General features: G+C 64.3%; 1 protein-coding gene and 2 long non-coding RNA genes across 4 annotated transcripts in view; 1 reads left to right on the top strand and 2 right to left on the bottom strand.

Moving 5' to 3' along the window:
• Positions 1 to 900: 900 nt before the first annotated feature.
• Positions 901 to 14,550, top strand: part of LOC147575127 (uncharacterized) — a 194,269-nt gene continuing 180,619 nt past the window's right edge. Inside the window, exon 1 of the long non-coding RNA XR_015243185.1 lies at positions 901 to 1,303. This is a non-coding gene — a long non-coding RNA (uncharacterized LOC147575127). The remainder of the gene's footprint in view (positions 1,304 to 14,550) is intronic.
• On the bottom strand, positions 4,801 to 6,280 carry LOC112860545 (transmembrane protein 141). Of its 2 annotated transcripts, XM_086684723.1 has the most exons (5): positions 6,172 to 6,280; positions 5,791 to 5,857; positions 5,546 to 5,629; positions 5,215 to 5,322; positions 4,801 to 4,846 (listed from the first exon to the last, which is right to left on the bottom strand). In XM_086684723.1, exons 1-5 carry the CDS (start codon positions 6,223 to 6,225, stop codon positions 4,833 to 4,835), a joined length of 327 nt encoding a protein of 108 aa, XP_086540849.1. In that variant the 5' UTR covers positions 6,226 to 6,280; the 3' UTR covers positions 4,801 to 4,832. The 2 variants fall into 2 exon arrangements, with proteins under 2 accessions (XP_086540849.1, XP_086540850.1); XM_086684724.1 differs by lacking the exon at positions 5,546 to 5,629.
• On the bottom strand, positions 7,916 to 13,621 carry LOC147575131 (uncharacterized). The gene is made up of 3 exons (XR_015243170.1): positions 13,379 to 13,621; positions 8,836 to 10,407; positions 7,916 to 8,413 (listed from the first exon to the last, which is right to left on the bottom strand). It is a non-coding gene; the product is annotated as an uncharacterized LOC147575131 (long non-coding RNA).

The raw sequence follows: 14,550 nt of genomic DNA, 5'->3' as shown, positions 1-14,550 counted from the left end.
CTCTGTGTGTCTCGCGGGAGCAGGGCCTCTGGGCTCCAGGGTCCAGGTGACAACCCTCAGAAGCCTCCCTTGTGGCCCGTGTCCCTCCCCAGGCCGGGTGCTCAGCTCCCTCATGAGGCCTCCTCGGCCCAGCCAGGGCACTGCCTGGGGAACTACTTCCTAATGAGGGCCCGAGGCTCCATCAAGGAGGGTCTTGACCTCGGTCCCCACACCAGGGTCCGCTGCTCGGCCATGTGCTGCAAACCCAGGTCCTCGGTCCTCCAAGCCCCCTGGCTGCCCTCTGCTCAGAAGGACCTTCAGGGAGTAGGAAGAATTTTCCCAGGAGGGGAGAACAGAGGGCCAGGGATGAAGATCCCAGGACACAGACTCATCTATGAGCCTGTGGGACCCTTGGGACACTGTCGACGCAGCCCAGTTTAGGAGGAGGAAGCTGAGTCCTTCTGTGCCATAGCCCCGTCCACACTTCCTAGCTCCAGGGGCCCAGCGTGGTGGACACAGGACCCCAGACCCCATCCTCCCCTAGTTCCTGGCAATCCCCCCGGACACCTTGGGGACACCCTGACCCTCAGCTGGCATGTCCCCCTCCCTATGCTGTGGTTCCCGGGCTATTGCCAGGAATCCTGATGTCCCTGCCCCATGGCCCCACTGCCTCCAGCCTTTCTCTTCTTTCCCCCATATTACCCACCCCCTCCCAGTGTGGAATCCCCTCTGATCTCCAGTGGGACAGTCACAATATGTGTGTGTGTGTGTGTGTGTGTGTGTGTGTGTGTGCACGCGCCTTTCTGAGATGCCCAGAGGTCACAGGCTCACAGGGACGGGGTGCATAGGGACCCCCGAGCATCTCAGGGGCTCTCATTCCCACGGGGAACCCCATGGGGGGTAGAGGTTGACCTAGGACTGGAGACCAGCCCTGCTCCTTGGACCCTGCACACCTCACTTGTCCTGGGCCAGTCCTCGCCATTCCTCAGGGTCCCTCTGTCCCTGCGGGTCAGACGGGGAAGTGCATCAGTGTGGCCACGGCCCAGGCTTGCCTCCAGGGTTAGGTGGAGGGGAGGTGCCCCAGGTACACAGGCTTCCCTCCACAGGGCCGGATGGGTCGTGCGGAGGCCAGGTGTGGCCCGGGACCCGCACTCAGCACCTGTGGATGATCCAGACGGACCGGTGATGTGCATGAATCCAACCGCTTCCCACCTGGCTGGTCACCCATGTTCCCACCTCTGCCAACTGCTCTGGGAACCAAACCTCTCCTGAGCCTCAGAACCACGCCCGGCCCTGCCAGTCAGGCCTCAGGGTGCGAGGCATGGTAGGTTGGACATCTGGGACACGATGGCCGGTGACTACACCCATCCCACCCAGCTGGCCTGGACCGCAGACTCCACCCCAGGGTCCAGGTGCTTGGACCCTGTGGCATGACTTGGCCACGGCTCCTGGAGGCAGCAGTGGAGGCCGACTCAGGGCAGGGAGAAGTCGGTCCTCCCCTTGCCCTACTCCTTTCCTCCTTCCGCCTTGTTTTCCTGGCAGGACCTTGGACAGAGGTCCGGCCTGTCTGTGCCTGGCTGCAGCCCTGGGCGGAGTCAGAGGGTGGGAAGAGGCCCCTGGAGGCCAGGGGGCACCTCCAGGAAAACCAAGTGTCAGGGGGCTACTTTAACTGGCCATCCCCCGGGGAACTCAGTGATTTCAGCCCTTTGTATACATGAGCCGTGACCCCGGGACCAGGTCCCGGCCTCTTCCTCACCCTAAGAAGCCCTCATCCTCCCCAGCCAAGGCCCGTGGGTGGCCGGCCCTCCCTCCAGCCCCAAGAGGTCCAGCTGCTCCACAGGCTCTACATCTTTCACGGCTGGAGCCCGAGCAACCATCAGGGGCCTGGATCCGGGCCCTGGAGCCCCTCAGGGAGGACAGGTGAGACCGGGCAGGAGCCAGAAGAAGGCCGAGTGGAGGCTCCTTGAGGTCATGGCCTCCTGCTCAGCCCAGACCCAGGTGTGTGCCGACCCCTAGGGCATCTGGGCCCCAGCTGCCGGGCAGGTTCGGGGACAGAGACCACAATGTGGCTCCTGGTAGCTCCCAGGTGTCCCTGTGTCCTGTAGTGAGACCTGTCCTACCAGCTGGACTCCCTCCTGGTCGGCCAGCAATATCTATGGCCAAAAGGAACAGGCCACCGTCAAGGTCTGGGAACAATGAGTGACCAGGCACAAGGGGAAGGATCACCCTCTCCTCGGGGGGTCCCTGCCCGGGCTGGCGGGGGCTCCGGAGGTGGTATTCCAGCTCTCTGCTGACCAGCCCTGTGCCCAGAAACACCTGCCTCCCTTCTCTGGGCCTCACTCTCCTGCTCTGTGAAATGGATGATGCAGACTGACCCCTCCCATGGCAGGAACAAGGCGGGACCCCAGGGCCCGGGGTGTCCTCCCAGTCCTTCCCAGAGACTCCATGGCCTGCACTGTCCTCCCAGTCCCTCCTGGAGACCCCAGGGCCCAGGCTGTCCTCCCAGTCCCCCCCAGAGTCCCCAGGGCCCAGGTTGTCCTCCCGGTCCTTCCCAGAGACATCAGGCGTCAGCTCAGACTCAGCCTCCACAAGCCCCGGGGCAGACTTGGGCACTCACGAGCTCTGTGTCTCAGGGTCCCCAAGCACAGCTCCTCACTGCCCCTGTTTCCCCAGCCGGCGGGCGACACCACATCACTGGTGCCGGCCTGGACGTGAGGATCACCAGCTTGGACGAGAGCTTCCGCCGAGCTGGCAGGGGGAACGTCCCTTGGTCCCCTCTCCGAGACCTCTCCGGGTACAGACCTCACTTGAACAACTCCTCTGACAGGAGACTATCTCTGGACCTGCCGGGGAATCCAGCCCTGGGAGGAGGCAATGACCTGCTCTGCTCTACAGAGGAGGAGACTGAGGCAACATCATCCTCCCAGGCCGGTGCCTGGAAATCCATGCTTGTCTGGGGGCAAATACCAAGCCCGAGAGCTCCCTCCACATCTAGGATGCCATGGCTCTGACGACACTGCCTGGTCACATCCCCTGCGCCTGGCAAGCTGCTGTGACCCCTGACTCCTAACCTGACGTCCGGAGCCCCGAGTGAACTGGGCCAGATGCCCTCCCCAGGGTGTTCCTCTACCCCCTCCCTAGTGTTTTCCTCCCCCAGGGAGCCCACCATCCCTGCCCCTCGAGCCCCCTGCTACCACCGCCCCGCACCATGGGTCCCATCCAGAGCACCCTTATGTCTAAGGCTGGCTTCAGAGGTCACCTCCTCGGGGTCCTGAGAAAGCCCAGGCTTCGGGTCAGAGCGACCCGGGCTCACACCCACAGCGGGGCCACGTCAGAGTCCTTTGACACGCAAGCTCTATGCCAGCTTCTGGGACCTCGGTGCTCTTTTTGAAGATGGGGTCGGTGGCTCCAACCTCTGATGGGTGTGTGGGAGATGAAAGCAGGGAGGTGAAGGTGTCCGAAGTAGGGGAGCTTATGGGGGGAGGGGGCTCTAGGGAAGGCAGGGGGAGGGGATGGGGAGGAAGGAAAGGTGGCCTGACATCCCCCTGCCCAGACTGGTGTCCACCTCCCCCTCCCCCTGCTCAGCCAGGCGCCCGGATGAACAGTGGAGTGGAGTGTGGGGGCCAGGTCAGCAGGGTGGGGGTTTGTCTCGTTTCCCTCTTGCCCCCGTGTCTCCATACCCGGTGCGTCCAGCCGCCCTGCCTGGGTGGAGTGGCCGTGGCCCCAGGCCTAAGAGGAGATGAGGGTCACTGAGCGGGCGGTGTAGATCGGATACGTGCGACCCCAGGTGTCGTGGGCTCCTGCCGCGAGGTGGTCCCGTGCGCGCAGTCCCATGGTCCCGGTGCACCTGCGCAGGCTCCACCTGCCTCGACCTTTGGTGGGAGCACCTCCCCGCCCCCAAGACTCCCGCGCCACATCCTGTCTGAAGGTGGGAGCCAGGGGCCACTCTAGCCGGACTGGTGAAGCTCCTCCTCCAAGCGCTCATGGAACAGTCGGGAAACTGAGGCCAGGAGAGGCAGGGACTGGCCGGGGACCCACCAGGTGAGCAGAGCCTAGAGGGGCTGGGGGAGGTTTCGGGCTCCTAGGCCAGGGCTTCACTTTCCTGTGGGGCTTTCGAGGGAATGAGAGCCTCTAAGATCCTGGAGGACCACTGAACCCATCCCGTGTGGGGTCCTTTCCTCTGGGCATCCCCGAGTGGGCACAGGTCCATGCAATTGCATGAAACACAGTCCCCCGCCCCCAGTAACTAACCACCCGCGTGGGGGTCAAAGGATGAGTGGAACCTGGAGGTGACAGGGGTTGGGGGAGAAAAGAGGTGTGGGGCGGGGACATTGTCTCCAGGGAACATGACCATGAGGGGAGACACGCCAGGCCGATGGCCAGGGGATCCCCAAATGCCACCGTGTGTATCACAGGCACCCCCATTCTAGAGAAGCACCCCACTCAGCTCCCGTGGTTGGAGACCTTCGAATGCACAACGTGTTCTCATGCTGTGTCCTGATATCTCGAGGCTGTGGTCTCAGGAAAGCCCACAGGGAGAGCCTTTTCCCACCTGCAGACGGTGGGTCCGGTCTCACCGCCGAAGCCTCTGGTCACGTGCCCGGAGGGACGCAAAGGTGACACCGGGAGGCCCAGGACTGGCCGGTCTAGCCTGACACGGCCCTGATCCGACTGGTGAGTCGCACGAGCCTCCCTGTGTCTGTGAGTGTGTGTGAGGCTGTGTGTGTTTGTAAGGATGGGACGTAGGGGGAAGCCACGCAGAGCAGGAGCAGGCTGATGGGAGGGTCATGTCCACACCCCAGGTCAAGGGTGACTGGGAGGCCCAGGTCTTCTGCGCCCCAGCTGGAGCTCTCCTAGCTGCGCCGATCTGTAGGAGATAAAGGGAGCCTGCTAGAACCGCACCCGAAGCTGCTGACCAGGCCTGAGATCAGTCAGCTTGGTGTCTGGCCACTCTTCTCGGGGTGCCCACACTCCTCATTCTGTACTCCCCCCACCTCAGGGGCCCCGACCCCTCCTGCACGAAGGGCTCAGGAAGGTCTGGCGTGCCTCCCACTCCCGCCCTTGCAGGAGGGACAGGCCAGCAGGGAGAGGTCTTGTCCAGCCTGCACGTTGGACCCTGGGCTTGCCTGCCTCAGCCCCTGGCACTGGGCCCTCAGGTTCTGCTTCCCACTGCCCCCAGCCTCTCCCTTGTGCCCGGGGTCTTTGGGGAGCCGCCTGTCTCTAGAAGCCTCTCACCTGTGCCCAGGTCTTTGGGGAGCCGCCCCGTCTCCAGGAAGAGCCAGAGGTTGCTGCGTCTGTGCGACTCCACTCGGGTCACCCAATAGCTGGCCACTGAGCCTGTGACTGGGGACAGGGGTTGGGGCCAGTGGGCTGTGGGCCTGGGTCTCTGCACTTCTCAGGGAAAGGGGACCTGGGCAGATGGTGGTGGTGGACTTGGCAGGACGCCCACTGAGAACCGGGACCCCATCCCAGGAGGCATGCCTCCCACCCCTGCCGAAGAGCCAGCATCCCCTGTGGCAATCAGGTGCATTTCCAAGGCCATAGGCACAGGCCCCGGAGTACCCACCTACGGCCACCAGCACCTTCCACTGGAAGGGGTACGGAAACTTCCTCTGAAGGAACATCTGCAGGCCGAAGGTTGCACCGGTGCCTGCCAAGAGCCAAGGTCTCCGTCAGCCAGCCTGTCCAAGAGGTGCTGAGCGCCCCCGGGACCTGTCAGGCTCCCAGCACCTGACGCCACCTGCCGGGGAGTCAGGGTGAGACAGGAGGGCGAGGTCTCTCCATACCCCAGGACACGGGGACCCAGCCTACCTGTGACAAAGGTGAAAATGCCCTTCACGAAGGCGCTCGACTGGCACGCGGCATACTCCCGGAGTCCCTGGGATGAGGGAGGGGGTTGAGGGCCCAGTTCCCCTCCCGCTTCTTTTACCGTCCCTCCCGTCCCTCCTTCGGGCCGTAAGGAAGGAGACCTCATCGTGAGGCCCTGAGGGCTTGGACACATCCCACCTGCCTGCATGTCCACCCAGGATGCCCCGGTCCCCACAGCAGGAGGCTCCCCCCCTCTCTGTCCCTGTCCCTCTTCCCTGACGAGGACCCCTCCCCCCCCCCCCCCCCCCCACCACGGATCCTCTACCCGCTCCGCTCAGGTCAGCTGCTGAGGTCGGGGGCCCGCGTTCCAGGCGGCCTTCTCACCGGGTGCTTGGCGGCCACGGCGTCGTCCACCCGGGACAGGCCCAGGTTCACCATGTCTGGCGGGTCACCAGGAGCCAGCGGGTCAGCCTGTGCAGGACCCGGCGGAGGGGGCAGGGCCGAACAGAAGGGCGGGGCCTGCTCAGGACAGGGCGGAGGGGGCGGGGCCGAACAGAGGGGCGGGCCTGCGCAGGACACGCGGAGGGGGCGGGAGCGAGAGGAGGGGCGGAGCCTGTGTTGGAAGGGGGAGGCGGGACGGGGGGGGGCGGCTAGGGTCCTGTGAGAAGGTGGGAAAGGGTGGGGGGTGATGGTGGGTAGTCTGGGCGATGGGACTCAGGTGGCCTTTGAAGTAGAAGGGGAGTGAGGCTGGGTCCTGGCCAGGTCTTCTGGGGGAGATTGACCATCAGTTTAGGTCGCTGGTCAGAACGTTGAAGTCCCAGCTGGCACAGGGACCTGGGAATGGACAGATTCCCTGGGCTATTGGGTCCTGTGTGACATGTGGGCAGGTCTAGCTTACCTGTATGCCCCAGCCACGGTGGAGAAGCAAAGCTACCGCCTGGCCTGAGGATGAGGCCAGGCCTGGGCTGTTTTCCTGACTCGGGGGCAGTGCCTGTCCAGTGGCCAAGGCTGGGCATTCTGGGTGAGGCAAGACCCCTCCTTTGAGGCTCCGGCCCTTTACTAAATGGTCATGTTGACCTTAAGAATGAAAGTTATTTTACCAGCAGATATGGGTTGATTGGGGAATAGCGCAGAATTGCAATTTGGGATATGCAAGCTAACGGCAAAACCACAGACAAGTCCAACAGAGGAGAGAAACATTATTTTATGGAGAAGAAGGAAATGGGAGGGGTCCTGAACCAAACCCAATGGAGAAAAGCAAGGGTTCAGGGTGATGGAGACTTTTCACAGGCTGAGTTGCAGGGGCCTGGATTTCGTGTAGGAGGGGTGGTGTAGGTCTTTGCCCATGGGGCCTGTAACTCGTGATTTCCCCCGATTGACCCTGTATGGCGTGGCTCCTCTGTGGGCCGGGAGAGGCAGGGCTGACTCGGAGGATGGTAACCCTGTCCTCACCCCCAGACCCACTACCTTCGCTTGCGCACACAACAGGGGAGGGTGGGCTGCAGGCTGGTGCCCCCGCCCCCTCCCCGGCACCCCGAGGAGGCCATCCTGTGCCGTCCACACGCCCTTTGCCAGGATGGGCTTCTCCTGCTCTTCCTACCCGCTGCCTCCCACATGCCCACTCCTTAGAGTGTGTGCGTGTGCCTGTGCACGTGTGTGTGTGTGTGTGTGTGCGTGCTGACATGTCTGCGCGAGCCCCTCTTACCTGGACAGGGGCCTCCCTCCTGGCCCGGGGCCCTGGAGGGGAAGAGACGGAGGAGAGACACAAGGGTCCAGAGAGCAGGCCACCCCGTTTCTCTGCGCGTGCTGCTCCCTGGTTCCAGGTCGGGTACCCCACAGTGGCCTCTCACTAACGAGGTGGGGTCAGCCCCTCTCCTGCCTGGCTGTGCCCTCTTCTGGCCTGGAGGACACCATCCCCTTCCTCCTCCCCTCTGCTTCCTCCCCTCCTCACATCCCTCTCCTCCCCCCTCTCCCCTCGTCCTCTCCTTTTCCCCATTTCTCTCCCCCTCCCCTCTTCCTTCCCCTCTCCTGCTCCCTCCTCCCCTTCCCTCCTTCTCTCCCTCCTGTCCTCCCACCCCTCCCCTCCTCCTCCGCCCTTCTCCGCTCCCCCCTCCCCTCTTCCCTCCCTCTTTCTCTCCTCTTCCTCCTTCTCTTCTCATTCCCATGCTTAGTGTGGCTGCCCCAGCAAAACCGGAGGCCCGGCACATGGGAGGATCTCCAGACCCCGGGTGGGGCAGCTGCCAGTGGGCCAGAGGCTGACTTGAGGCAACCTGGTGGTTGAGGTCGCCACCTGGCCCCACAGGTGCTCTCATGGGTGCGAACTCTCGGGCCTGCCATCAGGTGCATGACACGTCACCCAGGTTTGGCAAGAGGAGGAGGCACGGGGGCCTGGCTGCTGAACAGTGGGGGCTGGGACGACCCAGGCCCGCAGAGCCCACGTCCTGACTGCCCTGCACACTGAAGCTGGGGCAGGGTCACGGTGGCCTGCAGCCTGTGACCGGGGTGCTGAAGGTACCTGAGGGACAGGAGCATTGGAGGCAGCTGCCTGGTTTGGATTCCAGGTGAGGGTGGGGGCAGGGGCCCCTCCTGAAGCCCCAGGCAGAGATGCCCAGCCCCGACCCATTTCCTGGAGGGACACAGAGGGCACCCACAGATTAGGAGAAAGTGGGTCGTGTGTTTACACAGAAACTATGCGCACGTGGGTGGGGTGCAGGGGACCCTGAGAGCCCGTGCAGGAACCTAGAGCTGGGAGCAGCAGAGCTGACCCACCCAGGTCAAAGGGTGGAGGGGAGGACCGGTTCTAGAAGGTCGAGGTGAACTGTGTAGGTGAGGCCCCCAGTGACCATAGGGAGGATCTGGCCTCCGCCCTCCCAGCTCCTGCAGGGGCTCCCTGGGGTGGAGTCTGACTAGGCAGGGGGCCAGGGGGCCCTTGACATCGTCAGCACAGTTCGGGCTCCCTCTGTGGTCAGCAGGGTGGAGGCACGGAGACCTGGAGACTGCTTCTCCCCCGAGGGCAGAGGTCTGGGGGCAGAGAGCAGTGCCACGAACCTGATGGTTGGGCCTGGGGGAGACAGTCAGCAGCCCTGGGCCACCGAAACCAGTGAGAAGTGACTGGAAGGATCCTGGGGCTCCTGGATCGTCAGGAAGCTGGAGAACCAAGCCCGTGGGGTCTGGGACAGCTCTGGTGAGCGGAGATGGACAGAACAAGAACCTCCAAGGGAAGTGTTGGGTCTGAGCCACGCTGGGGGTGCCGGCTCCAACCAACCCCTGAGTCCCAGGGCTCCTCCCTGCAAGGCTCAGACCCCAGGGTGGGGGCAAAGGCGCTGCTGGGCAAGGTGGCAACCCCCACACCTGTCCCCTTGGCCTTCACAGCATGACGCTGGGAGGGGCCGAGGCAGGGAAGCCAGACGGCCCCTCGCCCACCAATTCTGTCCTCAGTGGCTGCTGGCTCGAACTTGGCACAAGGGCAGGAGCAGGTGAAGGGTGCTCGGGGGAGCCCCGGTTCCTGCCTCCTGGGTGGTTGTGCTGCAGTTGGGCGGGGCCCAGGGCCCACCCCTCCACACAGCCTGCAGGGGAGGGGCTCCCCCCGCCCTCACCCCTCCCTACCTCTCACCAGGAGCTGCTGGAAGTCCCTGCTTCCCTTTGAGAGGGGAGGAGGTGGCCTCTTCATGGCCAGAGCCTTCCTTGACCCACAGTGGGGCCTCCTCCTCAGCCCGCAGGGCATCTCTGTCTGACTTGGCCCCAGGAGGCACACGGAGGAAAGGCCAGGGTGTGGTCCGCGTTTCGGAGAGCTCGCCTTCCCTGCATCTTTTCACATCTGGAGCTGGACCAGCCCTGGCAGAGTGGGCAGGGCATAGGGGCTCAGCTTGTCTGGGGCAGCCCTGGAGGGCAGACTGGCCCTTCCTGGATGGCACCCACCCCCGCAGCACTGGGGCTGGGGCCCCGCTCCTCTGTGCCCCTGGTCTCCCCCGGGGGACTGAGAGGGCGATGCCACCTGCTCAGTGCCCACCCATCGTCAAGAAAGAGCCCCCCACCCTGCCCCAGCCCTGGGGCCAGGGTGTCTCTGCAGGTGAGGGGAGAGGGGGCTGCAGAAGCCATAGCCGGATGCACCCCTGCCTCCAGGGAGGCCACCGTTCAGTGCCTTGGGCCTTGTCTGTGCATGCCCGCCCCCGGTGGGCTGTCTGTGCCCGGCTGGAGTAGGGGTGGGGCAAGAGGCAGGCTCCACGTGTACATTTTCTTTTTCCCGGAATTAAGTCTATGGCTCTGTCTGTGTCATAACCTGTGTCGTCTGTGAAAGCCAGGATGGCCTCCGGCAGCATGTGTCACTTCTGACAGTGTGGGGTTTACTTCGCGACCCCACAGCTCAGCCATAAGCGTGCGCGGGGGCCGGGCAGCCCCAGCTGGGGGAGACCCAGACCCGTTGACCAGTCACTCGGGACCCCCAGCCCCGGCAGCCACCGATGGCCTTTCTGTGTGTCCACAGAACGGGGTGGCTCGGGTCTCTGTGTCTCTGCACGACGCGCTCGAGGCTCATCAGCGACGCGGCCGGTCGGTCCTTGGTCCTCCCTGTTCTGGGCGCCGTCCCCCGCTCTGTTTGTCGTTCACTGCCGCCGAGCCCGCCTGCGGTTTGAAACGGGTTTCCAGTCCCAGGACTACCACGCTCCCGACGGGCCGGACGCCCCGCCCGAGCCCCTCCTCAGCTCAGGGTCCAGCCAGCGGGGAGCACCCCCCCCCCATCTCCCCACGCACAGAGCCTGCTGTGTGTGGCTGTGGAGCACTGCCCTCCAGGGCGCTGGGCGGGCAGGACGGGGGAGGCCCGGCAGCTGCCCCCTGCGTGCACTCTGGGGGGCTCGGGGGACGAGGCTGCGGCCTCGAGGGCCTGCTGCGGCCACGGACAAGGCAGGCTGAAGCCACCCACACAGCCTGTGCCCCGGCCGCGAGTGCTGCGGTGTCTCCGGAGGCCACGGTGTGTAGCGCCCCCCGCTGGCCGACGTGACTTTCCTCCCTCGTTCTTCCGCAGCTGTGAACAGAGAACCCCCTGTGGGGCCTCAGAAGCCAACGGGCCACCAAGAGCTCCCATTGTCACCGAGTTTATAGCACGTGCAGCAGGAGGAGAGTAAATAAACACGGAGGAAAATATTAAGCTCAAAGCCCAGAGGAAACAGACCAGGGGTGGGGTGCACGCTGGGCTGTGAGGAGGGCTGCTTGGAGGAGACAGAGGCCGGAAGCCGCCCCGGGAGCAGCAGGCTCCCCCGGGTGCTGGAAGGGCCGCAGGGCCAGGGGGCCGATGCCGCCGGAGGCTGGGTTTCATCCCAGGTGCCCCGACGGACGACTCGGGAGGGTCGTAAGCAGGGATGCGCCAGATCTGTGCCCCTCAGGGTTCGCTCCGGCCACGGTGTGGAGAGCACGTCCCGGGGGGCGAGGAGCAGGGGGGCCGGCAGGTGGCCGAATGGCACTCAAGACCCCGGTCAGGGGCACGCCGGTGGCAGGTGTGTCTTCTGTGGGTTGGGGCGCTGCCTCACACCGCTGAGGCTCCTCAGGGGGGTCTGTCCCTCGGTCCTCGCTGGCTGGAGGAAGGACCGAAGCACCACCCTGACATAGCAGTCCTGTGGCTGGAGGTCACGTCTGTCCTGCCCCCACCCTTTTCTTGGAGCTCTGGCCTTTGGCCTAGAACTTGGGGCCTGGGGACTTGGGGGCTTGGGGACTTGGGGGCTTGGGGACTTGGGGGCTTGGGGACTTGGGGCCTGGGGACTTGGGGCCTGGGGACTTGAGGCCTGGGGACTTGGGGTGTGGGGATTTGAGGCCTGGGGACTTGGGGGCATGGGGACTTGGGGCATGGGGACTTGGGGTGTGGGGACTTGGGGGCCTGGGGACTTGGAGCTCTGGAGTTGGGGCCTGGGGACTTGGGGTGTGGGGACTTGGGGGCCTGGGGACTTGGGGTGTGGGGACTTGGGGCCTGGGGACTTGGGGTATGGGGACTTGGGGGCCTGGGGACTTGGAGCTCTAGAGTTGGGGCCTGGGGACTTGGGGTGTGGGGACTTGGGGGCCTGGGGACTTGGGGACCTGTGGACTTGGGACCTGGGGACTTGGGGGCTTGTGGACTTGGGGGCTTGGGGACTTGGGGCCTGGGGACTTGAGGCCTGGGGACTTGGGGTGTGGGGATTTGAGGCCTGGGGACTTGGGGGCATGGGGACTTGGGGCATGGGGACTTGGGGTGTGGGGACTTGGGGGCCTGGGGACTTGGAGCTCTGGAGTTGGGGCCTGGGGACTTGGGGTGTGGGGACTTGGGGGCCTGGGGACTTGGGGTGTGGGGACTTGGGGCCTGGGGACTTGGGGTATGGGGACTTGGGGGCCTGGGGACTTGGAGCTCTGGAGTTGGGGCTTGGGGACTTGGGGTGTGGGGACTTGGGGGCCTGGGGACTTGGGGCCTGGGGACTTGGAGCTCTGCAGTTGGGGCCTGGGGACTTGGGGTGTGGGGACTTGGGGCCTGGGGTCTTGGGGCCTGGGGACTTGGGGACCTGGGGACTTGGGGCCTGGGGACTTGGGGGCTTGCTGACTTGGGGGCTTGGGGACTTGGAGCCTGGGGACTTGGGGGCTTGGGGACTTGGGGCATGGGGACTTGTGCTGGGGACTTGGGGTGTGGGGACTTTGGGGCCTGGGGACTTGGAGCTCTGGAGGTGGGGCCTGGGGACTTGGGGTGTGGGGACTTGGGGGCCTGGGGACTTGGGGTGTGGGGACTTGGGGGCCTGGGGACTTGGGGTGTGGGGACTTGGGGCCTGGGGACTTGGGGTATGGGGACTTGGGGGCCTGGGGACTTGGAGCTCTGGAGTTGGGGCCTGGGGACTTGGGGTGTGGGGACTTGGGGGCCTGGGGACTTGGGGGCCTGGGGACTTGGAGCTCTGCAGTTGGGGCCTGGGGACTTGGGGTGGGGGGACTTGGGGCCTGGGGACTTGGGGCCTGGGTCTTGGGGACGTGGGGACTTGGGGCCCGGGGACTTGGGGGCTTGCTGACTTGGGGGCTTGGGGACTTGGAGCCTGGGGACTTGGGGGCTTGGGGACTTGGGGGCTTGGGGACTTGGGCATGGGGACTTGTGCTTGGGGACTTGGGGTGTGGGGACTTTGGGGCCTGGGGACTTGGGGACGTGGGGACTTGGAGCTCTGCACTTGGGGCGTGGGGACTTGGGGACTTGGCACTCCTTTGGCCTTCCTGTCCCCCAACCCAAGGGGTGTGTTTTTGAGGAAGATCTTGGAGCTTGTGCGTGTGTGTTTTAAACAAGGTATGATTTACGTACGGTAGGACTCACTTTCTGGGGACAGATCTGCGGGTTTTGACAGATGCAGGCACATGGCCACCAGGGTCCGGGCTCCAAAAGTGTCCGTGTGTCCCTCTGCCGCCCCACCACCCCTGTTCTTGCCACCAGAGCAGCTTCTGTCCCCAGGGACGCACCTATTCTGGCAGGTCCGTGGCCTTTCCGGAGAGGCTTCTCTCACTCAGCAAACGCATCTGGGATTTGTCTAAGCTCTTTACCCGAGCGGATGGTTTGGGCTTTTCATTCGCTCCCGGCACAGAGGGACCCCACCCGTCCACTTACCCACTGAAGACATTTGCTTGTCTCCGCTTTTCAGTGGTTGTGAATAGAGCCCTCCGAACATCCGCGTGCGGGTTCGCGGGTTCATTTCTCTTGCGTCAGTGCCGAGGTCCGCGACTGCCTGGGACGGGACCGTCTCCCTTTGTGAGAATCTGCCACACCGTTTTCCGGGGTGGCGCCTGGCTTTTCCTGCCCAGCGGCCGCAGGAGGGTGTATTTGCAGGCGGCCCTGCCACCTGAGGGCCGCGCAGCGCGTCTCGCGTCTCGGAGCGGCTCCCCCTTCCTGTCCCCTGACTGATGGGCGTGTTTTCACGTACTGACTTTCCTCCTGATGTTTTCTTTGGTGAAGTGGTTTTTCAAATCTTTTGCCTGTTTTTTTTTTTTTTTTCTAACTTGGATTGTTTGTTTTTCTTATCATTGCGTCTGTCTCGAGAGTTCTTTATACATTCAGGATTTAAGCCCTTTATCAGATGTGTGTTTTGAAAATATTTTCATGGGAAGGCTTTTCCTGTGTTGTGCCCAGTGACTCTGGGGCCTGGCCGCACTCGGAAGCACCCCCCTCCCACCCTCCACCCACCCCAGCGGGGGGACCCTTCCACTCTGAAGCACTCAGTAGTGTCGGCCCTCCCTGGGACCCCTGCCCCCGATCAGAGGTGTCGGGGCGCTGTGCCCCCGAGGACACAGGGTGATCGCAAGTAGTGTCTCTGGGTGCTCTGCGTGTGTGCACACAAGAGGTCACTGGGGAGCCCCCACCAGCCCATGGTGCCTCCTTGGCGATGCTCACGCCTATAGGCTTATGCAACCCTTGATAAGGTGGTTGTGATACCATAATCCACCCAGACTGGCGGCTCAGCTCCACCCTCCAGACGGGCTGCTGGAGGCCCAGTTGGTGGCTGGGTAGGGGGCGGTGGGGTCTAGAGTGAGGGGCACCCAGGCCTCCGACGTCCCCTCTGTCACAGCTGGCCCGGGCAGGCTCTGCTCCTAGGTGAGGCCCCGAGGCCTGGCCGATGGCGACTCCGTTGCAGTGTGGGGAGGAGGGACTGAGGACTTTGGGGGCCCAGACCTTGAGTGGGACCCTCTGGCTGGAGCAACCCCAAGGGGGTCCCGAGCCCCAGCCAGGCTGGAGGTGGATGGAGGCCAGGATGATGTCTCTGCTTCGTCCTCGGCGACTGCCTG

This window comes from Puma concolor, chromosome D4, assembly GCF_028749965.1.
Source record: "Puma concolor isolate L17-30 chromosome D4, mPumCon1.1.hap2, whole genome shotgun sequence".
NCBI lineage: Eukaryota > Metazoa > Chordata > Mammalia > Carnivora > Felidae > Puma > Puma concolor.
Note: the sequence above shows the minus strand (reverse complement) of the source record. Positions and strands in the feature narration are given on the sequence as shown.

Excerpts from the sequence above, each read along its gene's own strand:
- LOC112860545 (XM_086684723.1), bottom strand. The coding sequence starts at position 6,225 with ATGGTGAACCTGGGCCTGTCCCGGGTGGACGACGCCGTGGCCGCCAAG. Across the intron at positions 5,630-5,790 it reads CATTTTCACCTTTGTCACAG|GCACCGGTGCAACCTTCGGC; the intron begins GTAGGCTGGGTC and ends GGCTCTTGGCAG. Across the intron at positions 5,323-5,545 it reads GAAGGTGCTGGTGGCCGTAG|TCACAGGCTCAGTGGCCAGC; the intron begins GTGGGTACTCCG and ends CCCTGTCCCCAG.